Source organism: Chlamydotis macqueenii, chromosome 3 (genome assembly GCF_036417535.1).
Source record: "Chlamydotis macqueenii isolate bChlMac1 chromosome 3, bChlMac1.mat, whole genome shotgun sequence".
Classification (NCBI taxonomy): domain Eukaryota; kingdom Metazoa; phylum Chordata; class Aves; order Otidiformes; family Otididae; genus Chlamydotis; species Chlamydotis macqueenii.
The window spans coordinates 78211875-78237667 of record NC_141558.1 but is presented as its reverse complement, the minus strand read 5'-3'; the positions used below and the strand labels follow the sequence as shown (position 1 = coordinate 78237667).

Sequence of the window (25793 nt, the reverse complement as noted above, 5' to 3'; positions counted from 1 at the left end):
TTATTTCTTCTATCAACACTGCTTTGAAGTGTGTTGTGGTGAGATGACGACTAACCCCATATGAATGGGGCACTCCTCATATAGCCCTGGTCATTAGCACTGGTACTGTGAACCTGAAAAAGCCTTCCAGTCCATCTTAGCCTGGAGACAATGATTTTTGTAGGAGTTCACTATTTACGTACCTGTCACCTACAGCCTACCCTTTTGCTGGCTTTGACACCGCTGTTTTATGTTTCCATAGAAGCAGTCCTTAAAAAATCTGCAGGCCTTGGACGTCCTTATCATAGAATCATAGAAGACCTCTTATCTGAAGAGGAGGCAACTTTTCAGAGTTACAGTTCAGAGTTTGGAGCTTGCTATGCTGTGAAGTCTGTCAGCACTGAGCACATCTCTCCAGCGTGCCCTCTCTGTACTGAATATCAACGACGCAGCTCTGGACAGGCCAGATGCTTCAGCTCCTTGGTGGGTCTGAAGATGCCACTGTGACCTGGTGCAGTCCCATGCCTACTGATGAGAGATGCCGATGTGCTTCACTGAAAAATGCATCCCTTAGGACTCAACTGTCGGAAGGATTGCTTATATAGCCAAAAAGCCTAAAACAATGTAGTCTACCCATATTTTATTTTTTTTTTAATTATAAGGATTTTTGGGGTGTGGTAGAGGTTTTTTGTTGGTGGGGTTTGGTTTTTTTTTTGGGGGTGGTGTTTTGTTGTTGTTTTTTTTTTTTTTTTTTAAACACAGTTTTATTCATTCTCTACTCTTCACAAGAAAAAATGGGGTATTCTCATTTTTAGAGATACCCAGGCCAAACCCTGCCCTAATATCTAAACCCTCCTTCTAACCTTCAGAGAAACACTGTCCAGATTTTCTGCTGGCCTTTCCTCTTTGCTGAAATTTGGTGTAGCAGAGAAACACACCCATGACACTTCTGATGGTTCATTCTAACGGAGAACCCATCCAAGAAAAATAACACTCAGAAATCCCAAACAGTTGCTTAACAATTATAGCAATAACACACCAGCTCTTCAAATATCATTACTAGCTGCAAACAAGAAGTAAAAAAGCACAGCAGAGAGGGGCGATGGAATAGATCTGGAAAGACTGTCTCTACTTATTAAAAAGAATTTTAAAGAAAAAAAAATGCAGGTCTTTAAGTTAGGAATTGATGGCTTGAGTAGCATTGCTGGTGGCTAAGACAGATGAGAGTGAAAAGCAAAGCAAAACTATCAGCCATATGGAAGGCATGGCAGCCACAACCTCAGTGGCTAGGAAGAAGTCTGTGGCACCTTGGTGATTTTCGTCACCTTGCCAGGGTGACAAAGAGCAGGCATCCAAGAGACCACTTCTGCAAGGCAAGGTTTCTTTTTCCTTTCCCAGCATGTCCCCAAATCAAAACATCACATTTGCAAAAACCATGAATACAGAAAAAGTTGCTTGGGGTCTGAGGTCTCACAGGCCTTTGTGCGCAGCCCCTGAATGACATCCTCAGTAAGCCTAGCCAGTACTTGGCACATGGCTGGCCCTCAGTTTCAAGCCACCAACCTCCAGCAAAACCAATTTCAACATGCCCCTACCCCGCCATAGGGATACTAGGGATACACGTGCCTCTCACAATTAGATAAATGTTTGCTAAGTACCCACACAGCATGGCCACATCCACTTGCTCTAAACTGCATTATGAGAGGATAATCATGCCTCAGGAACATCATCAAATGCTGCAATGCATCTGTATTTTGTTCAGGTATTTTGACAACAATAGTCCCGTTGTTTTCACCAGTTCCTGGCCATCGTTGTTCACAAGAGGCTCTGAACACTTCCTACCCTGCTTGAGGGTCACTGAAGCAGACTACTCCTCTGCCAGGTTACAAAGGAGCAAAACTGACCCGTGTGTCATGAAACCAGCCACCAAGATTTTCTGGTAGTTCAGAGATGTTCACATTACTAGGGCAGATTCTTGTTCCTTTCAACAAGAGTGCTGTAAATAAAACTACCTAATTATGTTTTCAAATGTACTTAATGTTATCCTCATTCCTGCTTTTATGTCTAATGAGAAAGAAGCTACCCACAGACAAAGCTGAACCAAGATGAGACAGCTACTCCATGCTCCTGGCATCTGTGTCTACCTTAATCAGAGAAAACAGTCAAAGTGCTGCAGGACCGCATGATGCTTGCATTGCACAAGATCAATGAAGACGAGTGGTTCTGGTCTGTTTTGATTAATGAACTCAGTGGCTGAAAAATTATTACAGTAGGTGAGCATGTGTTTCCTTGAGGTTGACCTTTTAACTTCCACTTTTATTCTTTTTCCATGATCCCTCTCACTATCTGGTCTAATTATAGCGTTCACAGGGGAATTTATGATTTAGTTTAGCATTCAAACGTGTGACTTTTCCTCAGGGAACTTCATACTTTGGATAAGTCAAACCCTGTAGTTCCAGGAAGTTCTACCCAACAAGGAGAATTTAGTGTGAAAAGGGACCAAAGGCTCAGGATCTCTCAGTGCAACTGAGAACACTAACAAAAGACTCCCGAAATGATAGATTTTGCTCAGTTTCTCAAAATCCAGATAGGCAAGCATCCATCAGTATTATGGTGTGTTAAAAATGGAAAATACAAAGCATTTTTAGAACTGTTCGTCCCTGTTCCACCTGCAAGGGGATTGCTGACACAGTGCCCAGATACAAAAACTGCAAATGAAAGTCCTCTGGTTTCTGCTGTTGCTTAGAAAAAATAAACCATACGCAACCCCACCTGACAGCTTCACTGAACAAAATATACGAGAACTGTTATTTCGAGGCATATGTCTCCACAGGGAAGAAACTAAAAATTGGAATAGCTTTTTTTTTTTCCACAAGTATTAAAAAAGGAAAATGTATCTTTCCACAGGCCCAGACACTGGTTTTAAATCTGGTTTTATGTAATGTCAGCCTCTCTGAAAGATCTGTCTGTAGACATATTCCCTATTAATTAGCAATTTAGTGGCCATCTGTGAAAAGGGATAAGCAAATATGTTTTGATTCACTTAAAATGAAGCTGAGGAGTTAATTGCTTTTACTTCCAGTAGTAACACTCATACTTCTCTCTATATATACACATACACTCAGTAACGTGAGGCAAAACCATGCATGTCAGTTCATTGACAGATCTGAAGACAGTTTGCTTTACAAAGCTATTTAAAAAAAATAAAAACAAACAAAAAAACCAGCTACACAGTAATATGAATTGCATATCTTGCCAGAAGCATCAAGCCTCCACAGAACAGAAATCCTCAAGACCAGCCACTGGATACATCATCTTTATTTCAAAATAACTTGTTCTTCCTGAACAGATGTGCTTTATTTGAGGATGAGAATCAAGAGCCTTTTTCACCTACTCACATCCCCTTTCAGTGAGGCTGACCAATGGACCATACATCCCCAGGGCTATATGATGACCATGCTACAGTCCTTCACCAGCCTAATTAGGGGTTGAACCTACCCATGTCAGAATAACCAACAGTAAAACACTTTCTCCCTGAAAACTGCAGCCACAATGAGGTCAGTAGGACAGCATGTGCAGTCATTGCATCTGAGAGCCATGAACACCTTCCCGCAGAAGCTGGCCCTAAAGCAGAGACCAGGGCCCCTGAGACCAAGGCAGGTTTTCTTACACTTTGCCCCAAGCATAAAACCAACCAATCCAGCCAGCCCCACAGGCTCAGTACTCACATGCAGCTTATTCACCTCAATAATCTCTGCCCAGCGTCTATGCACTGCTAGCATGATGTACTCACCCTTCCTTCTATAAGCTCACATACCTTAAACTTTTTACTAGGCCAACATTTGCACTCAGCTCCCAATGGTCCAGGGTAGCTTCATTAAAATATCTCTACATTTTTAATTAAAAGTTGCCTGGTTTTACTATTGAACATTTACTATTTACAAAACAAAAGACTCAAAAAGGAAAATGGAAGGGGTCTTACCTACTTTTTTAAACAGCTTATCTGACATTATAGCAAAGTATCATTACTAGTGGTCAGCAAGTCTACAAAGAGTTAACATAACGCACATGTATTTCTGCCACAGAATCAGCTTTATAGAGGGAGTAAGCGGTGAGCAGAAGGGGATATATCAGTGGCTGAGCTGCAAAGAAAACTAGATTTTGTCTTACGGAAGATGGAACATAATTACAGAGTATTAATTCCATCTCTCTGTCCATAAGCATACTAAACACACAGGGAAGGACATTAGTTATGAACTGCTTACACTTTCAAATACCTGTAATACTCTGAGCCCTTCTGAGGCAAACATCCTCTTTGGATGTCACCATAGTCCTGTGCTGACTGTACCACCAGCCTTTCAATCAGTTTGCCAGTGGAGAAGACAGCAATACACATCTTAAAATCACTTGTTTACACAGTAACTCCTCTCCTGAAACAGAGAAGCTCAAAAGACAACACTCCAAGACCAAAGAAAAAAGAACTGCTGCTATTCACAACTTTCCTCCCCAGAAACTATTCAACATACTCGGCCAGTAAATCAAGTAAACCAGAACAAAACTAAAAAGAAAAGAAGGCAAAACTCATGGGCTGAGATTAAAATAGAAGTTAAAGAGAACAACAGAAGAAAAGAAAACAGAGATGGAAAACAAACAAAAAAAACCAATAACAGAAAATGCTTTGGCAGGTAACTTACAGTACAACAGCTCATGGTGGATCCTAATGCCCAGCTCCCTTCCAAGTAGCAGGAGCCCCTCCTGAGCACCGTTCCCACTTTATACCCCACGCACCCATGGGGTGGAACGGCCCTTTGGCCAATTTGGGTAAATGATCCCAGCTGTTGACTAATGAGTAACCTGTCCCAGCTGTGTCACCCAGCCACAGGTGCCACCAGCTCCAGCTCCTGTCCCAGCTCAGGTGAAAATCAACTCCATCCTGGCTGCAACTAGGACAATCAATCACACAGAAGAAAACCCACATGCTCTCTTTTTCCCTTTTTAAGCACCATAATACATGTACACTCTCTCTCTGTGTATGTATACACATATGCTATGTACATATGTATGTATTCACATACATATATAATTTATTTATTCTTAAGTTCACTGAGTCGGAACAGTTCACACTTCTAAAAGCAAATTCTTCCTTTCCCTCCACTTGATGCCAACATCTGCGCTCCAGAGAAGCAGTTCTTGAGTGCCCCTACCAACCCATGGTGGCACAGGTCATGGAGCAAACTGAAATCAAGACCATTGAAACCAAAACCCAGAGGAAGGCTGCAGAGGCAGTGCTATGACTCTAAACTGGGTCCAGGAATGAGAAAGCACTATGCTGTTGTAGTCCCTTGGTCAGCCACCACTGGGAGACAAGTGCTTCCTGCGCACTGAAGTGGGACCTGCACTGTAGCGTAGCTACACGTACAGCCCATGCAAGGAAGGTGAGTGTAGCAAACATTTTCACCTATGTTGACCACCATCTCAATTTCAAGAAAATTCCATTTCTTTTACATATAAAGAGAAGTTCAACATTTCAAAGGTGATCTCGCTAATAAAATTGTGACTCTAAGCTTAGCTGGCCGCAGTTCTGCATAACAAGCCAATAGTTTTTTAACATAGTGTTTATTGCTATTCAAAACCAGCACAGGATAAAACACACAAAGAGAAGGAAATGTTGCCATTTTCTTTCTGCTCATCTAAATCTGTCCCCATCAGGCTAATGGAAGTCTTACTATTTATTCACAGGAGGTTAATTGGCCCAAAGGGAAAAAAAAAGATTACTCTCCTATTAAAAATTTCCAGCCTATTTAAAGTAAAATTTTGCTGAAATCACTTTGAAATATCAATGCTGGCTGTTACACATTTATCCCCAAATACTCTTTCTTTTTGATGACATTATAGTGGCAGTTTTGGAATCTCAAAACCAATCTTGTTAACATATTGTCTTACTCAACTAAACAAAACCAGAAACATTCTCAAAGAAAAAGTGACAGCATTGTTTCTATTTCGTACAGAAAAGGTTGTAAAATGACTTTACTTATTTCACCGGACTATTTAAATATACAGGTATGTATTTTTGCCCAGACTATACCTAGCCACTTCAAAACCAAGATAAATTCACACAGTTCTTAAAGACTTATCCTCTAGCAAGGATGAAGTTAATGGACTGATACGTTTGAGGTTGGACTCAGCAAATTCCACCTATCTTCCTTTTACTAGTGGGCAGTAACACATTAGCAGAATTGACTTCAAATTGCTTATTTCTGATGCTTTAGACATCCACAGCCCCAATCCATCCCATGCACAAATCTATGTTATCTGACCTCTGCAAAATTAGGACCATAACAGGAACAGGTAGCCACCAACTGTTATAAGTGAGTAGCTCAGCTAATAACAAACATGCTAATTGGCCAGGGAAGAGTAAGAATTTTTCTGAGTGACAATCAAAAGCTTTAGCCAGGAAACTTCTTTTCCCTCCCCCACATCTATCCCTGATACATTTGCCATGTACCTTTCAGGTTCCCAAGAAATTATTATAAAATAGCCCTAGTTCAAGCTCGGGTCAATGTTTGAGACCTTAATTCTACCAGCAAAATAATATTATTTTAACATAAAATTTTATGGTGGAAGAATGTGTATCAACAATTAAGCTCAAAATAGCTGCAAATGAAACATATCCTTTTTGTTGCTCCCAACCTGAGGAATGACTATAGCTCAAAACTTCAGCATGGTAAAAGCAATCAAAACCCTATAAAATCCAGAGAGGTAAACGCAAAGATTGGATTACTTAGTTGCCATTCCTGCAAACACATATTGTGAATAGTCTTAATGGTTTCCAAGTAGTTGTTCAGAGGATACAGGGGCTCAGACACACAGACAGTTATAGGGTTAGAAATGCAAGCTTCCAAAAGTCCAAATACAAACAAAATTGTTTCCCTCTAATGTGATTGCATTCATGAGATCTAAAACTGCCAGAATACTTTTTTTTTTTTTTTACAACTTGCTGAAATTAAAGTTCATTTTAGAATTCAGAGCAGATACCTATCAACATTAATCTTGCATAAATTCAGTTTCTTTCAATCACGTTTTCATAGGAAGAGTTTGGAGCAGGTACAACTCCAAAATATCCTCATGTACATTCTTGATTTTATGAAGGTTATGTTGATCCAGTATTCATAGTACTAAATAATAATACTGAATAATACTAGCTATTCTTGTCTAGCTAGTATCATGAGCATAATCCAATGAACAATATGCCACAAGTCAGGATAATTCCTATTAAACAGGTACCTTCAGCAGGAAATATGTTCAGAAGCCTGTTCTGTACTACACTGCTATACTGCCTAATGTGCCTTCTCATAAGGAAACCACGCAATTGTCTTCAAGTTTTACACGCATTGCCCTTCTGCTACACAGGCATTTTATTGGGATGATGGGACTCTTAGCAGTGGAAAAAGTTAGAAGAACAAAATCAACAAATTTTGTTGCTGAAATATCCCAATCCCTACACAATCAAGAACACTTGTCTTTATATTTCTTCTCACTAACCTTCAGCCTGCTTAAGACTGCACATGTAACCTCAGTACGCCATTTCAGTGTTGCTGTAAAATGACACATCAGAATAAAAGCTTAACATTTCTATCACAGCAGGCACTGTTCTGCTAATTGAGTTTCATTATATATTTGGTTTGAATTTTCTGCTTAGCAATATTTTTTTCTCCTCTAGATGTAATATTACTATACAGAAGCTTCTCTCTCTCTCCATATAATGATATGCTCTTCCACGTACAAAGTAGAATTATTTTTTTTTCCTGATTTGGGTTCAAATTCCACCCTTATCTAGAAAAACATGACCTAGTTTAACAGCGGCCACCATATGGTTCTTAACTCCAAGTAGTTCTCAAGGCCCTTTGAGTGCAGATCGTGCATTGAAGTGACAACATGGCCAAAACCTGGACAGCTTGGCAATATTAATCCTTTCTGGTAAGGAAATGTGAGCCAGAGGTGCCCAGGGCCAGTATCATCCAGGTTGCTTTAGGATCTGACTGTATGCTCAGCCCACAGTGGAGTTTTTGGCCTCTAGAGAGCTACTGTTCTCTCTCCCTTATGAGATGCTTCTAGACTTTCTCCCACTCACTGACCCACTTGTCCAACATATACAGCTTTCAGACATACAAAGGTTTTGCCACATACCAAATGGAGGCACAAAGGTTGTTTGTGCCCACTGTGGTGCATTAATTTTTAATACTTCAGGCTTTACACATTTTATGGTTTACTTAGAATACTGAAAGGATATTGACAGAATACTGCTTTCAAAATGACAGAATTTTTGCTAGTCACAGCAATAGTCCTACTTGTGATTTTAAAACTAAACAGTAAGAAAGTGTGTAATATCTATATTGCCGCCAAAAATATTTTAAGCTGCATAATAATATTTGACATGATTCCAGATGTTCTTATGGTATCAGTATTCATGACACATAGCTATTTGGCATTGTGTGTGTGAGAGGCAGAATCTCTAATACTTACAGCCAATCATCATCATAGCAACAGCAAAGATCTTCTCCCCATCTGTTGTAGGAGCGATGTTCCCAAATCCAACACTGGTGAGGCTGGTCATCGTAAAATACAACGAGGAGATGTACACCGAATCCTTGCTCGGTCCGCCTTCCCATTTTCCAAAGCCTGATGCGTTAAAGCGGTAGGGTGTTCCTATTGACACCCCCAGCTGATAGAGCCAGCTCTCAGTTCGGATTGTGTTTGTATCCTCATCAATAACTTCATAGTCTCCTATGCTGTACCAAATGCAGGCCAACCAGTGTGCTGCAAGACCAAACACACACACCAGCAGAACCAAGACCGCTGCTCCGTATTCAATGTAGTGGTCCAACTTCCGAGCTACGCGACCCAGCCGAAGTAGCCTGACCACTTTCAGTGAACTGAAGAGGCTACTGATGCCCTAGAAGGATAAAGCACAGTGACTATTAGAATTTAATATTAAAGCAACAATATTCATAACTGCGATTTCCAAAGGCGTGAGGTGATCCATAACAAAGAGATGGTCACCAGAAAACACCTGAAAAGAGAGATTGTGAAACATGAAAAGGTTAGTGACCCTTTTCAGGGATGGATATAGACACTCTTTTCTTCATCCACTACCATTTTGTGGGTTGCTCTCTGAACTCCCCTTTCAGATTACTCAAATAGATCTACAAATACATTCGTAAAGACTTCAAGCGACAGGCTATTTATTGCACATCCAGTTGTGCAAGTAGACCGCCTCTGAGCATCCTGATGATACTTCAGGCTGACTGAAAATAAGTATGGAAGTCACTGACCATTAAACCATACAAAACCTAGTGTTGAGAGGAACATAACCAGACACCTACTGAATTCACTCCAGCATTTGGAATCAGGAACGTCTTACGGCTATTCCCGACTTCCTTATGATCCTGGGCAACACATGTCCTCTCGTCTCAGATATAACACAGTTTACAGTATTTAGCTCAGACACACCAGGAAGATAAATAAGGAAGAACAAAAAATACTGTAAGTATCTGGTGATTTGTAATTTTTCAGTATAATAGTGGATTTCCTATGACCTTACTTTCATATAAAAACTCACACGCTCATAACCAGTCCTCTGACATTTCTCACATGGACTGCACAAAGCTTAACTATTTCAAATATCTCACTGTCTAATCCCCACATCATATTATTTTTATGACAGTTTTTTTATCAATGTAGTATTTCTGTACTGATACTAATATGGCTCCCATAAAATAGAATTAAGCCAGCATGCAGGATTTTGTATTGTTAACTTTTAGACAGATTTGCAATGCCATGCACAAGAAGTAAAATAAAAAAAAATAAAAAAAAAATCAAAGCCATTTGGGACTCAAGAAGATCTGAACAGCCTTTCATAAAAATCCTCTCTCTTTTTTTTTTCTACTCCCTCTTATCAAGACTGTTTCATACATAGACGTCTGATTAAAATTTAAGCAGACTGGTTTAATGAGTATTTCTGGAAATGCATAATTGCATACTTCTGGTCAACAGCTTTTACTGGAAGTTTGTTTATTCCTGCATAAATACAACTGCTTCAGTATCTTAGGCTGGTTCAATGCACTAGAAGAGATGTTTTATTAAATAATTACATAAAGCATATTGACTCATGTTCCCTAGGACTGCAGCAATGTATTTCCCCTTTATTTCATGAATTTGTCATTATTACATTGACTCATTTTCAGAGACAAATGTAATTTGTTACCTGGGAACACACTATCAATTTCTATTAAGTATTTGGACAAGATCTAACACAACTAGGGAGGGGAATAAAAAGGGAGAACAAAAAGAGAAAAAAAAAAGCAACCTTCCTTTAAATCAGATATATTTGCAGAGATCTGGAAAAGACCAAGTGATCTATCCTTTTCATGGTTATCTATGCCAAACATTTCAAGTCACCAATGCAAAAATTCCTTCACAAAGTAAAAGTTGGTTACCATTTCCCATTCATTCCATACCAGGCTTTGTTTTGTAAACAGTGGAGCAAAGCCTTGCTGCCAATTCAGAGAATAGGACACAGAAGGCATAAGGCCTTCAGTTCTAGGGGAGGGAAAGCAGGTATTTCTGAACACTCAGTATGGAGAGGAAAAACAAAGGGGAAAACACAAAAAACTACAACGTGATAACCACATTTTAGAATGGGATATGCAAGGCCCTGGGTGACGAGCTGGTACAGTCTCTACATTCTAAATACTCACATTCTGACATTGCAACACAGCCTTCTGGCCTTCCTCCTCAGGACCAGTGCCCATTTCTCCCTCTCCTCCTTACAGACTTTAACAGCACAATAATAATGTTTTACATTTTGAGAGGTCTCCAGAAATAGCCTGCTTTTAGCTTCAGTCTCAAAGCCAAGCTTTTTAATCACGCAGTGCTTACAAGTCTCAGGCAAGCGCAAGGAAACTTTTCCATCCCAACATTCTAAAAACTAGTTTTAATTTTGCTCAAAAACAGTGGTGCAAAACTTGTTCTTAAAATATCTCTGGAACCATAAAAAAATAAATGCTGCTGTCAGTGAGAGTCCTACCAAAGACCAAAAATAATAATGATTCAGGAAGGCCTTAAAAGTTCAGAATTTGGTTAATTCTTAATTGAAAAAAAAAAAGTCAAGGATTAGAAATATTTGGGGGGAGGTGGGTGGAATCACAGAAGGGGAGTTTAAGAAATTGGATATAAAAAATGGGAATACAAAAGAAAAGATTTGAAATTAGATCTAAAATATTTAAGGCAAACTACTTCGCTTTCAGAGTACTCTTATCTTAATTTCCCTTGTGAAATTAACAAAAAAGAAATTTTGTAAAAACATTTAAAATGTGATAGAACTGCATAATTTGTGAGAAAGTTATTCTATTAAATTCCGAACAGAGGTAGAGAGATTCAGGGTTTTTGTACAAAAAGAACTTGCTTATTTACAGGAAATAAATACTTGATTTGGTTGCACTGAAAGGATGCCTTTAATATTCAGATTAATCACAATATTTCCCCTGACTGCATTGCCAATAAGATTCTAAAAGTTCAGAAAAAGTTTTTTAAAAATAATTTACTTTTGTTTTAGCATGAACAGTATTTTCTATTTGCTTTCCTCAGAGGAAAGGATTTGTCTATTCTAAATGGATCAATATCAAGAGGAAGAAATGCCCAGGGAAATGATTATTCACATAACTCTAAAAAATTTCTAAGTGACAGCATTTCAAATGGGTATAAACAATGGAAACTTAATAGACTGTTTCATACAATAGAAAAAAATCAGTTCATTGTCCAATACTTTAAAATAATACTTTTTGTCACTAAATTTAGCAAGTAATATTTTAATACTCACAGGAATAGATCTGCTGAATTGAAAATTGGCATTTTTAGATGACCACTTTCCAAAATGGAACTGTACTTTTAGATTACTGTCCATTTTAATGCTCTTATCAGTGGCGATTATTTTTATGCTTTTATCATACAGATGGTTCCAAGATGTCATGCAAAAGAGCCTGAACTCAATTGACTCCTCTTGATGCATGTCCCACCCTCTTAGCTCTGCTACTCCTATAACCTTTGAGAGGCAGATTAAGAGACACCCAGAGCTCCTACTGCCCAAAGGAAACAGATGAACCTCAGCTCATAAAGAGCCAGAAATTGCAATATGGGTCCCAAACAGGCACCCCGAGATGCTCTGCTCTAAAGCGTCACCGTAAGGAGTCTCTGTGCAGCAGTGAGGAAAAGGACAATGCTAAGTAATATCCCACAAAGTTCCACCTGCACATGGTTTACTCAGACACAGTTCCAACTGTGTACTCTGCCCAACAGAAACCTTCCTCTGGTATGCAAAAGCTAAGAAATCTGTTATATGGCCAGGGCAGACAAACAGTACATTTTTAGTATATTTTGTTACAAAGAGTGTGCAGCACTTACTTAAATATGCAGCCCTTAGTCAAATACGGCAGAAAATGCTGAATAATAGGTTGGCAGGTTTACTTTCATTGCCAGTGATGGCTGATCCATGAAAACAGAAGAATCTGTAATGAACCCACTCCAAACCAAAGGGCTAGCTCAAAGCACTCACAGCCAGAAGAAATAACTCTGTATTTGCTGACTGAGCAAACCTGAGCAAAAAAATAAATGTCAGAAGGCCTTAAAATAATAAATACAACCACTCTCCCTTCCTCTCCTCCTATGCAAACTTTGCAGAGTAGAACTGCACACCAAACACAACAGCAAAACAGACCAGCCTCAGTCTTGGAAGAAAGCAGGACTCACATCTTACATCTAAAGAGAATGCTTCCAAAGTTTGTCCATTAAAGAAGTAAATGTCCACGTATAATTTGTCATTAATTAGACCTACTCACTAGATACCGTGCACATCTACACAGACTTTCTTTTGTATTTCCTTGCTCTCTGCAAGAAATGATCGACTGTCAGTGCACCCCTTGTCTCACACTGATATCTCAGCCATGTACATCATCTTCTTTCCACACATAGAATCCAGGATATCCATGTTTTGGCTCCAGCTTTGCATCAGACAACACAAGATTTGTGCCATTACTTCCATAAAAAGAGACAGAGAAAAGACACTGTGATTAAGTACTTTGTGAAGTGTTTTGAGAACATAAGGGCTGTAAGCTGAGTAATTATTAGTTATTTGTGTCATTATGGTCCCCGAGAACAGTAACAGTGGACACTATGGCGCTAGATGCTTGTCGTAGCTTAGCCCCGGATCAGGATCAGACTACACAGTCTCTCTCTCACTCCCTTCATTCTCTGAGAGAATAGGGAGAGATAATATAAGGAAAAAGGCTCAAGGTTTGAGATAAGAACAGGCAGAGATCCTTAAAGTTACCGTCATGGGCAAAACAGACTCAACTTGGAGAAAACTATTCATTTATTTCTAAAATCAAAGCAGGATAATGAGACAGAGAGCAAGATAACCTCCCCCTACTCCTCCCTCTTCCCAGGCTTAACATTATCTCTACTACCTTCCCCCACCAAGCAGCACAGGGGGGAAGAGGGAATGGGGGTCGCGGTCAGTTTATTACACGTCACTTTACGTCACTCCTTCCTCCTCGGAGGAAGAACTCCTCACATTCCCCCCCTGCTCCATCGTGGGGGTCCCTCCCACAGGCTACAGTCCTTTGTGAAACTGCTCTGGCGTGGGTCATCTCTTCCACGGGGTGCAGTCTTGTCAGAACAGCTGCCTCAGAGGGCCCTCCTTCAGGCATCCGCCTGCCCCGGTGTGGGGTCCTTCATGGGCTCCAAGTGGATCTCTGCTCCTCCGTGGATCTCCATGGATTGCAGGGGGACAACCTGCTGCAGGGGAATCTTGGCCAGGAGCCACATTACTCCTCCCCCTCCTTCTTCACTGACCTTGGCGTCTGCAGCCGTTCCTCTCACAAGAAATTCTTCACAACCAGCAGGCCATCGCCTCTCAGGATCTCTTCACATCTCATCTCCTCTCCACTTCTTGCAGCCAGGCTGGGCCAAGTCAGGCCCAGTCAGCCGCCCGGCGGGAGACCAGAGGGTGAGGCCTGCAAGGCCCACAAGGCTCGTGCCTCCCCCTCTCTGCTCCCACTCAGCTTCTTCACATCATCTCTTCTTTTTTTTTTCCTGTTTTCCCCTTCTTAAATACATTATCGCAGAGGCGTTATCACGGAACATTCTGCTACCAATTGGCTTGGCCTTGGCCAGCAGCGGGTCTGCCCTAGGCCCAGCCAAGTCCACTGAACAAAGGGGAGAGACTTCTAGCAGTTTCCTACAGAAGCTACCACCTTAGGCCCCCCTCACTAAATAAAACCAGAACAATGCTGTACAAATAAAAAACAGTTGCTGCTGTTCATTTGCCATGCAAAATTAAGTTCAACTCAATACACTGAATAATAAAATTTCACTTAGAAAAAACAGAATACAAATTGTTTAAAGAACAGCAATAAACATCAACTACAGCCAAAAAAAAAGTGAGAAATAATTCATTTTCTCTTACAAACAAGATGTAGGATGAACAACTTTAGAATAAAGAACTAAAATGTAATTTTCATCCCACCTCCTACAGTTGTAGTAGCACTAGCACAGTAATAGATTCAATCTGCATGACAATATTAACTTTTTAGCTTATTTACTTTCCACGTGTACAGAAAGAAAATGCACTTAACCCAAGCATTAAGATTTTTTTTCTAGGCTCAAAGGGAGTATAATTTACTTCCTACTTACTATCTGTTTTAAAAAAGAGAACTATTCAGTATTGGCACAAATCTGTTCTAAGTTTTCCCGCACCTTCCTCTCATAGAGAACTGCTAAAGTTCAGGCTCCATCTCAATTAAAGGGAGATGCAGGAGAACAAAAGATAATCACTAAAAGAATGAGAATGAAACAGAAAAAAAAAAGATTTATTTAGGCAAAAAAGGGAGGCAATGAACTGGATTTATCACTACCATAAGCGAGGCAAGAGTAATGGAAAATACTGCCTGCTTTCTTGACATTTGAATCTGAAGCCAGTTGTGCCGCAGCTGGCTCTGCAGTTAACACAGCAGCCCGGTCAGGTCATTATTAGGACATCTCATTTCTGTTACTTGCCTCTTCTGATTTTCTTAATTAAGCCTTAGCACATGACCTCTCCTACTGATTGCCATATTTAGCAACGAACAGATGAGATAACGTTATGCGGACAGGTCAAAATCAATATCTAAACCCTCTGGTTACTGCTGTGGTTTTCAGCACTGAAGAAAGCAGATCTCTAAACTTACAAAGCTTATTTTAGTCAGACATCTGCGAGCTTAGTTAGAATCGAGGGAGAAACAGCAATAATTCATGTATAAGAGCACAGGCTGTAAGAAGAGATGGAAAGGCTGATTTTTCATTTAGAAAACTATGTCCATGCTTGCTTTATACACATACATGCGCACAGAGAAAACAAAGCTAGGAAAAAAAACCTCTTTCCTTTTTTTTTTTTTTTTTTACTTTGAGAGGAAGGACAAGGATAAAGATAACACATAAGTAATCTAAATAAATCCCACTTTCCACAGTATCAAATAAAAAATTTACCCCTAACAGACAGCAATCTGCTTCCAATTCAAAGCAGCCATGAGTTCCAGAAGCTTTTTACTTATCTCAAAGAGGCAAAACACCCAAATAAGATTTAGTGTTACTAGCATCTAATACCACTCCATCTTTCCAATTCTAATCCAATCCCTAATATGAAATAGACTATAAAGCAACCATTTAGCTACTCAAATAAATACCCTTTGCCATCTCATTTGACTTTCTGCCTCAGATCGATACAAGTGTGCTGAATGGGTGAAAAAGAACAGAGTAACTGATCCCTGTTTCTGAAACATGCTTCCCTTTATATGCAGTGTAAGTATCACTCTAACAGGAGCTTTTTGAAATAATTCAGAATCTAATATATTCAATTAGCTCTCCTTCTTTGACAAAGGCTATCACCATACATTATCACTGAAAGTGTAATTCAGCATTTTAATTCTTTTAGCCTTACACAGATTGAATAGCTTATGTAGACTACTGTTCTCTCTTTAACAGTATGATAAATCATGTCATGCTTTTCAAAGCTATGAAGAAGTAGCCCTGAAACCAAATAACACCCTTACTTATCTGTTACTTAGCAAAAAGACTAATCTGAACATTAGTAGTGGCTAAATGACAACTTCACAGCCACAGTAGAACCCAGGGAGTAGGTGCTGGGCAGGGACACAGTAACGCATCCTCCTCTGGTATTCTCTTTCAGGACGGGCTGTCCATCAGCAGACAGCGTAGATGTCTCTGAGCCACCAAGGTGTATGAGCCTGGGGGAGACCAGGGAAGCAAGCAGAATTTAAAAGAACTAAACACCACAAGCGGGCTTGGAGCAGAGGAGGGAATTTAACTCTGAATGGGTTAAATGGCATAAAAGTTCTGCAATGCCTATGTACAACACCAACACAATTTAAAAAATAGAGGATTTAGAGGAAAAAGGCAGCCTGCCCCTTGAGAGGATAGCATAAGAGAGGCACTTCATTAGTAGCATGGAGGCTGGGTTTTTAAGGAGGAAAGCTATTTGATTGGAAAAATGGGAGGAAAAAAAAAAAAACCTTAGACAATACAGACAGACACCTTGAATCAAATCCTTAAGAGACTGAACAGGAAGTACTTCTTTGCCTCCCTGGTTTGTATCTTGGCAGTCTGCTTTACCCCAGGAATCTGCTTTATCTCATTTGCATTTCCCCAAATACTCCTTCCACCTACCTGCCTGTTAAGGAGTAATTCCTGCCTGGCACAGCCCCTTGGGGCCACGCTGCAGTACAGAGGCACCTACAAAAGTCAGACGAGCAGCCCTCCTCCTCCATGAGCACCTTTCCTTCCTTTGGCGCTCCCCTTCTTCCACAGGTCAAGGCCCCCAGGCTCCTTCTGAAGCTCCTAGCACTACCTAGGAGCCACACCAACAACTCCCCTGTCCTTGCTCCAAGGAATTCTGGCAGCATACAGCCCTGAGCACACACCTCCCCTGGGCTTTGCCCTGTTTCCCAGGGGTCCCTCACAAGGGGACAGCCAACCAAGTAAACCTCCACCACCACCAGGGCCCCCAACCCAAGGCCCATGCTCCAGCCCTCCCACTGTCCCACCTGGGTACAGTAACTCAACCACTTAATTCTTCTCCAGGAGCACTGATAAGGAATCACCCAGTCCAGACGGTCTCCCTAATCCCTTCTCATATACTTTCATAATGTCCAAGAACCACAATTTGCTGACATTTCCCCTATGCCTGGATCATACTCTGTGATACTTAGCTGCTTTGTTATAGGCATTACATAGAAAGTAGGTTATGACTGCTTTGATTTTAATTAGCCATAGAAAAATATTCATGCGTTATCAGACCTATCAATAGACTTACATGCAAAACACAGTATCGCCTGACTGGACAGATCCAAGTAACAGTGGTGAACTAATCACGGTTTCAAACAGATTTCATATTATACAGCTGTTTACAGTTTAAAAGACTTTTAAAATTATCTTTTCCAGTTTGCAAAATTAATCTAACCCAAAATCTTTCTTTATAGCCCCCTGTTTATTCCGTAAAACTATAAATATGATAATTTATTCCCTTGCCCCTCATTGCAAGCAAATGATAAAACAAGTCTAGGGAAGTTGCATGCTTTTCAGTGTAGCTACATCAATAATTCCTAGATAGCCAATTCATATTAGCATGAGAGATTATTCCACTAATAAGGTTTAAATTAATCTATTGCAAAAGTACTGCCTCAGAGAGTTGCCAACAATCCAACTAGCAACACATTCATTTTTTCCTCTCTGAACTCACTGTTTACTTTACAGTTACATTATCCTCACTTAGCACTAAATAGCTTAATTTACTTCTATTACTTCTGTATTGTGTTTTTTCTAGGACTTCTGTTATCATCATAAATTTTGTCCTTTCAAAGCTGTGTATCTTCTTTGCCTATATGCTAGCTTCTCTCTTATTCATCCACTTAAGTGAACACTAGATCATTTATATTGAATACATCTTTCCTGATGATCTTTTACTATGCATTTATTTCTCTTCTACCTCAACTAATAAGAGTGATATATGATTCTCAATTTCACATCAGCCAACAATTGATCATAGTGTTCCATTCAAATACAGATAGCAATTACAACCTCAAACTCCCTGTTTCAGAGATTTATATGGTGGTGACATCACTGGATTCCACTCCTACCATGAGATTTCACAACAGTGTCACATGTAATAAGTCAATTTTTTTCCAATATAAATTATATCATATGGTATTATGGCTGAAAACCACAGAATACAATTGCTCAAGCTGACACTGTAAAAATATGCTTCCATTTGCCTTTGAAATTCAAAGTCTTAAATTGCATTGTTCTTGGCAAAAATTGTGGAATTTTCTTTGAGACTGTTTTTTATTAAACCTAACGATTGATGTCAAAACTCAAAAAGATAACATTATCTGCCAAAGTAGGTGGTATTTCCTTAAGTGAGGAATAATACTAATTACTGTAAAGGACTACTGTCAAATTTTATTGTGATAATTCAAATTCAAAAGAGACTAATACCACGTTTTAAAGACTGTGTAAATTTTAGATCAATATTTTCTTACTCAAACCATACTACAGCATGATGTATTGTCTTAACAGTAGAAAGTCGAAGCCTAGCATTAAGTTCATTCATCAACCAGTGGAATATTTTCTTTTCTTTAAGTTCTATGGCAGATCAAGAAAGTAATTCGTATTTAACTGTATAAATAGCTTCCTATATAGAAAAGCCAGGAGAAACACTTACAACTTTTCTTTCATTTGGGTAACAATGGAAATTTCTCTCCAGCTATTTGTTCCTTCATTTGTTGAATTCTGTTCATGTCTGAATATGAGATGCTGTACTGTCGCTTTGAGCACAGCACTTGAGAACAGAAGCTTCATACATTCTCATATTTAATTCTATGGCCTTGAACAAAGACATTAATGTTTTTTTCTTTCCTCCTCCATCTGTAGGATGTGGCTATTCATACTTAAGTGCCTCTTGTATTAATTGTAGTTATGAATAGTTGCATTGATTAATAGTTAATGAATTCAAAGTATTTTTGTGAACAAAAATATTCTCAACAGTGCAGAGAGGAAACTGGAATTTCAATTATATTAAAAAATGTGAATTGAAAATATACTAATGTTCCAAACTGCAACAAACCCAAAGAATTTTGAAATTGCCTGAAAAACACTGAAGTCACACTCAATTTTGTTTCAAGAAAATATTTTCCACTATATCTTAAAAAGGAATAATTAAGTAAATTGCAAAACAAAAAGTCGCTTCAAAGTAGAAAAAAAACCCAAATATCACAATTTTTTAAAATTAGTATCTGCTTGTCAAAAATATTGATCTACTCTAGTTTCATGTTATACTTAGTCTTACATCAGTGGATCACTTTAAAGATTACAAAAATGGCTTCACTATTAATCTATCAGGAGCTAAGTGACGGCACAGTCCCAAAACTACCCAGAGCCAAAAAGCTTCAACATCCTATATACACAGCTTCTTACTTCTTTAGCTCCAAGTCTTGTTTCCCCTGCAAATCAATTCATCATCTCCATCACAGTAATTACAGCATTCTTAAAAACAAATTGACTTCTCAACTTAGTTCCTCCATGATATTGTCAGTGTCTTCAGTGATTATTCTTTTAACAGAGAATGACAGTAGGCAGAAAAAAACAGTGAGCTTCCACCTGCCCCAGTCCCCCTTCACTATAGGGACGGCAACAAAGCCAGGATTTTACTTCTTCTTGTTTAAAATAATATATGGAAATCACTGAAATAGAAATGAAGCAATTCATAGTCTTCATCTCATTTTATCACCACTGTTGATACTGGCTATCATTTAATCTCTGGTAATTTTTTAAGAGTATTCACATTCCCAGAGCCATGGTCACCTTGGAGTCTTATGGCTCCAAGGAGCCACCTTGGAGCCATGGTCCAAGGTGTGGTCACTTTGGAGTCTTATGGCGCCAAGGGAATTCCTTTTAGTAAAAATCAAAGGGACACACAGATAGTAATCCAGTTTGGCTACTTATAACTTGAGCAGTGCAGCCTCGCAGCTGACTTAATCCAAACTGTGAAGTAATATGGTGTGTAATTCAGGGTGAGACAGATAAAATTTAAACCAGCAGGTTTGACAGAAAGGGAGCTGAACCACAAGGAAATGCTCTACACAACAGAGAAGAAGATACAAGGCAAAGCCTTTCTACTTTCAAGACTCCTTGAATGTCACATTTCTGTTTTTTCTTTCTTCTTTAACAACAGATTATCTTCCTCTCTGAAGGCAGTCCATGAAACAGACAGCATGTGCTGTCCTAAATCCCCACCAGATGTGTGCTGCATTATTCTGCTGGCATTGCCCCTCAGGTCCTGTAAACTAGTCTAGGAGCCCTTAGTAGAGGTACAGCAATTTACACCAGTGGAAACACTGCTCTAAACGACCCTACAATGATTTATACCAGCTAAATGTCAGAACCCACTAGGGGAAAAAGAGACAAACAGTCTTGAAAGGATAGTATCACGCAAAATGTTTTTTCCTTGGACATGCTAGGTAGAATAACTAAAACTAACAGTTATACTGATTAAGGAGGCTGTTGAAGAGCCATAGGAAAACTGAAGTACCAATCAGATCCTCATTGTTACAAGGCAACACTGAGACAGAGAACCTGTAGAAATTGAAAGTCACACAACAAGAATTTCTCTGCAGGATTGCTACCATGAGTCTGGGAGTGCCTGTGCTCAGCTGAAGGGCTGTCACAGCCACTGGGATAGACATTTTCCTCAGGGATGTTCTGCAGGTCACATCACCAGGCTACAGTTACAAATGTTCCTCCAGCAAATTCATCAGCAGGTTGCTACTATCTGCAGTGGGTGAGAAAAACTTCCTTCCTTTTTTCTTTTCTTTTTTTTTTTTTTTTTTTTAAATCTTTCAGTCTAAATGTCAGAATCTGACATTTGTCAGAATATGGCCACTCCTTCCATTGCTTTATCAGTGCCATGGCAAAGTAATATGTGAAAGCCCTGCACAGTAAACTGCAGCCTGGGTCCTTTTTATGACAAACAAATATTTAAGGACAGGTCTCACAAGACATTTTTGTTTGATCTCATTTGTGTTACTTCAATCTGTAGCTTTATATAAAATGAAAGCTTCTCTAGGGCACTAAATATCAAATAACATCATGTTTTTTTCCGCTGCATTCAATAGGTTGCCTACTTGTCCTCAAGTCATTGAAAAAAAAATACTTTAAATACTTTAAATTTTATAAAAACCTGGGTAGTGTATTTTTACAAAAGTAATGCAGTTTTATGTTTCTACTCAGATATACCACTTGGCATAATTTTCTTTTAATAGCTAGGTTGTCCTTTATAACATGGGTATATTTTAAAGGAACTCATAAAAATTAAATTTTGCAGGCTAAAAATTGAATACTAAGCACTAGGATGTGTCACATATAAATACAGACACATAATAGTTGATGGTACGGATTTTATAGCATGTAATTAAAAAGTGGACTACTGGAATCCTCTTTAAGATTTTATTAACAATTCATTAACTCTCTGAACTATTGAGGCGTGGAACTTTAATATATTTAGTTTAGGAATATTTTCTTGGCAGCCCAATCCAGTAGGGGAATAAGCAGTTAAAACAGGGTAGCACTGTGGTTTTAAGTGTCTGAATGTTAGCTCTTTTGCTGCTTTGTGATCTGTTCCCAAAGCAATGAGAATTAAGGAGGAGTCTAGATTTCCAGATTTCTCCCTACCCTTTCTTCTAATTACAGAATTACCAAACCAGCATCTTCAATTGATCCACCTTCCTCTAAAACAACTGTTGCCAAACAATGCTGCATGGATCACCGGACACCGACACAGTACTTTCTGGTGGTCTAAGAAGATATAACGAGCCACTGCCTGACTCTGCCACCTGCTATATTGTACTAGAAGCAGCTGAGAAAACTGTATTACACTTCCCAGAATAACTGCCATCAGTGGACGTACCCTGTTCAGTCAACAGGGAAAGCAAGACAACCCTGCCCCAAGAAATCACCTCAACACACCAGTTCAAGCTATTCGTAATAAGTCAGATGAAGCAGTTTTCCTCAGTGCTGTACAGAGGTTCTGCTGTCTGCTTCTGCCTGTCCTCCTGAACTCTGAGGATGTAGAATGAAGGAAAATAAACATGGATTTCTGACACCAAAAACCTCAACCTCTCCCAGTACGGTTAAACATGGACCCTCCTAGCTAAGACTCATAAGCAAACTTACGTGCCCTGAGGACAGCTACTAGAGACATACGTACACTGACTCAATGTGTTTAAAAGCATACATTTCTTTCTTCTCTCTCTCACCTCCCCCCAGTTATTAAATAATAATTAATAGGTGGAAGTGGAACTAGTATACTGACCTCATCGACGTTCTCAAACGCATTGATGACATCATACGGCAAGCATGAGAGCAGATCGATCACAAACCAGGTCTTCAGGTAATTCATGCGAATCAGCTTTGGGTCAGAGATCACCTCTCCTGCTGGCCCCACAAAGGTGGTATGGAAATTAAGCACAATGTCTACCAAAAAAATGACATCTACAATGCTGTCGACTACCAGCCATGCCACATTGTTCTGTTTGGTTTTAAAGGAGACATTGTAAGGGACCAAAATAGCAGTGTAGAAGGTTAAAATCAAGATGATCCAGTCCCAGGTAGTCTTGAAAACACAATAATGCAAAATTATATGTGGCGGAGTCTTTGGTGCCTCTTGTTTGTACTGCGGGAGGATTTCAGAGCCCAGCTGCAATACCTGTAGCCACAGAGATTTCAGGAGAAAAACAAAACATGCTTAATTTTTTAACGCTATTTTTCACATTGTAGATTTGCAAGCTCAGTACAACAGTTGGTAAAAATACGTATCCATTAACTTCTTTTATCACCTCCAAATGGTAAGCAAGTCAGGATACGCACTCTGTTAAACAAATCAGCATCAATCTAAGAACAGTTGTTGTTTCTTTTAATGCCATTAATTATTTTTTGACACTAAGCCTAATGCGCTGGGTCTGCAAGACACACAGAGAAGGGACAGCTCCTTCAGCTGTCTAACTAGATGAGACAGACAAATGATGGGTAGGAAGGCAGCTGCAAATAGAAACCAGTGGCAAAACCAGGAACAACAGCACAACTTCTGAGCTCCAGTCCAGCACCAGGACCACTGGACCGCATTGTTTTTCAACGCTATTTAACTCTTTGCTATACTCTATCTGAAATAGTCTTATACTACCCTCTATCATGAATACACAGGCCTTTGTTCCTTTTCTCTGGGCCGTGCAGGACCAAAGCCCACGGATAACTATCATTAGCCACAATTTGAACTTTAACTTTTCACTGAGAGATGATCAGTGTCTTCACTATCTGATGGTGTACAGTCGAGTTACAATGCCGTTAGGTCTGAATTCAAGAAAGTGCTACAGCAAAAGATGATCTGTCAGCCTGTGTTTTAAATCCTAGGCCGCAAGCTGAGCACATGCTCCAAGGGTTTTGCATAACTGCAATCTCGATCAATGCTGCCCATTTTAAGTCTACTGTCTCTCCCGTTCTGCACACCAGTGCAAAAAGAGTATGATCACATATTTAATTCTTGGGAACCAAGGTTTCTTTTACATACCTATGAACAAGAATATATTTCTTTACATCTATGGATACACATGAGGGTGACATGGATCTGTCTCTAAATAAAGACAAGTTAATTTAAAATGAAATTTATCCTGGATGAGTTATGGGTAAAAACTGAAAGGAAGATGGAAGTTTTCTTGAGTGAGATGTGTTTGCTAATGCGAAACTCATAGAACCTGGGAGAATATTTAGGAGCATGGTTCCTTTTTCACATTTATTTACACATAGTTCAGAGCAATAGGGAGCAGAGAAGGAAATTAAATGGCCACCTTCTCAGCAAAAAGATGAGACAACATAGCTATAATAGGAGGATGTCTTCCTTTCATGCTCCTTATCTCAGCTTTTTAAATGTCAATTATTTAGACAGGGATTTTTATCTGCAGGCTTTTCTGAGCGCATTTTATTATTCTTTTTTTTTTTTCTTTTTTTTTTTTTGTGAACTGGTAGGCTTTTTTCCAACAGATTAAGCCAAAGGGGACAAAAGAAAACAATCAGCTACAAGAGTCCTACTTGGACAAAACAGCCTCAGATCAAGTTCCCTGCTGCTTTGAACCTCACATAATCACTTACTCTTGTGCACAACAGGGGTGAGACATGGTCAGATCACAGTCCCTTGCACATGTGTAAATGACAATGGGAGTTGCAAGCCTGCTGACTTTGAGCCCAGTATGTTCTCCAGAAAAGAAGTAGCATGACCTGCTCAGGGAGACCTGAATGCTGGCACAGAGGCATCAATGGTTTGGGGGGAAAAAAAAAAAAAAGAAAAAGATGATTTAGCATTTTTGTTTCACTAAGTTTCTAGAATGACAGAAAAGAAGGAAAAGGAACATTTTCCACTAAGTAAAACCCTTGCAGACTAAACTAGAACTCAGACATGTCTACTGCAGTAATTAAGTACTCTGCCACTCCTGACCCTGATTCACACAGGTTCTCCATACTACCAAAAAAAAAAAAAAAAAATTAAAACATTTTTAAAATTGCCTTGTGGTGCGAGGCAGCACAAGACAGAAGCAGTCTCTTTTCTGCAGGAGGCACTGGCCAGCCAATGCAGTCCCCAGAAGTCCCTCGTAGTGACTGGAAGAGGCATAGGTTGTGTACTGAGTTAGTATGTGTACTCAGAGCAGCGTTCCCTTCAGGGATTCAGTGACTGATGTTAGGAAGTCTTTCCCTGACAAAAGCTCTAGCCCAAGATCAATATTGCAAATACCTCCTGCCCTCCCTTTTGAACATCACAGCTGAACCAGCTGGAAAGCACTGAGCTGCTCCTGGCTTTTACGAGGATTTGCATGAGTAGCAGCTCTAGCATGAGATCCTAAGCCTGAAATACGCTTCACTGAGCAAGGAGGGTCCTCTGCAGTACTGACTCACTGGAATAACTGATCACCAAAACCAAGCACTTTCTATCACATAGTAACATTTTTTAGTCAGTTAACTGGATTTCAGTTCTAATGCTGGAATCTTATTAGAGCGAGGAGATTGTATCACCCTTTAAATGCAGGGTGAAAATATAATTGCTTCTTTTGCAATCACAGTCTCCTAGAGTTTATTTTTTAAGCTTCTGATATTATATGAAAAAGTCAAACATTTTAGCAACCACTCTAATCAGCAAAGGAACCTTAACCACTGAAAAAATGATTTTGTTAGTTCTTGTCAGATTGATTCTTATACAGACATGCATAAGTTCTAGACTGAGAATTGTATAATGCACTCCATTTTGGCCTCTGCTGGTCTCTTTGTACTCCAAGAACCTGTGGAAATTTTGCATCACCCAAACAAAAGTTACTGGAAAATGTAATAATGTATTCCCATATACCTGACTAAAAGGAACACAAGCAAGAACAATCTCTGTTTGGCAATAAAGAAGGGGCTAAATTATGGTGTCCGTTATTTTGCTGTAAATAAAAAAAAATACAGTAAAGCCAGTGGAACTACAGGGATGTAAAACTGAACTGAATGTAGAGAGAGAGAGACTTCTATTTTCAACTCGTTAAGAAAGTAAACAACTTTGCTGCTTCAGTGTTTTAAAAATGTCATCACTAAGTACAAAGCATTCTCCCTTAGCTTGTTCGAGAGTCAAAGGG

The 25793-nt window shown here is 39.4% G+C and overlaps 1 protein-coding gene across 1 annotated transcript in view; it reads right to left on the bottom strand.

Moving 5' to 3' along the window:
* KCNH1 (potassium voltage-gated channel subfamily H member 1) overlaps positions 1–25793 on the bottom strand; it is a 189468-nt gene that overhangs the window by 126780 nt on the left and 36895 nt on the right. Inside the window, exons 6-7 of the mRNA XM_086744148.1 lie at positions 22454–22846; positions 8503–8932 (exon numbers count right to left, since the gene is read on the bottom strand). Of these exons, the coding sequence (XP_086600274.1) occupies positions 8503–8932; positions 22454–22846 (823 nt within the window). The remainder of the gene's footprint in view (positions 1–8502; positions 8933–22453; positions 22847–25793) is intronic.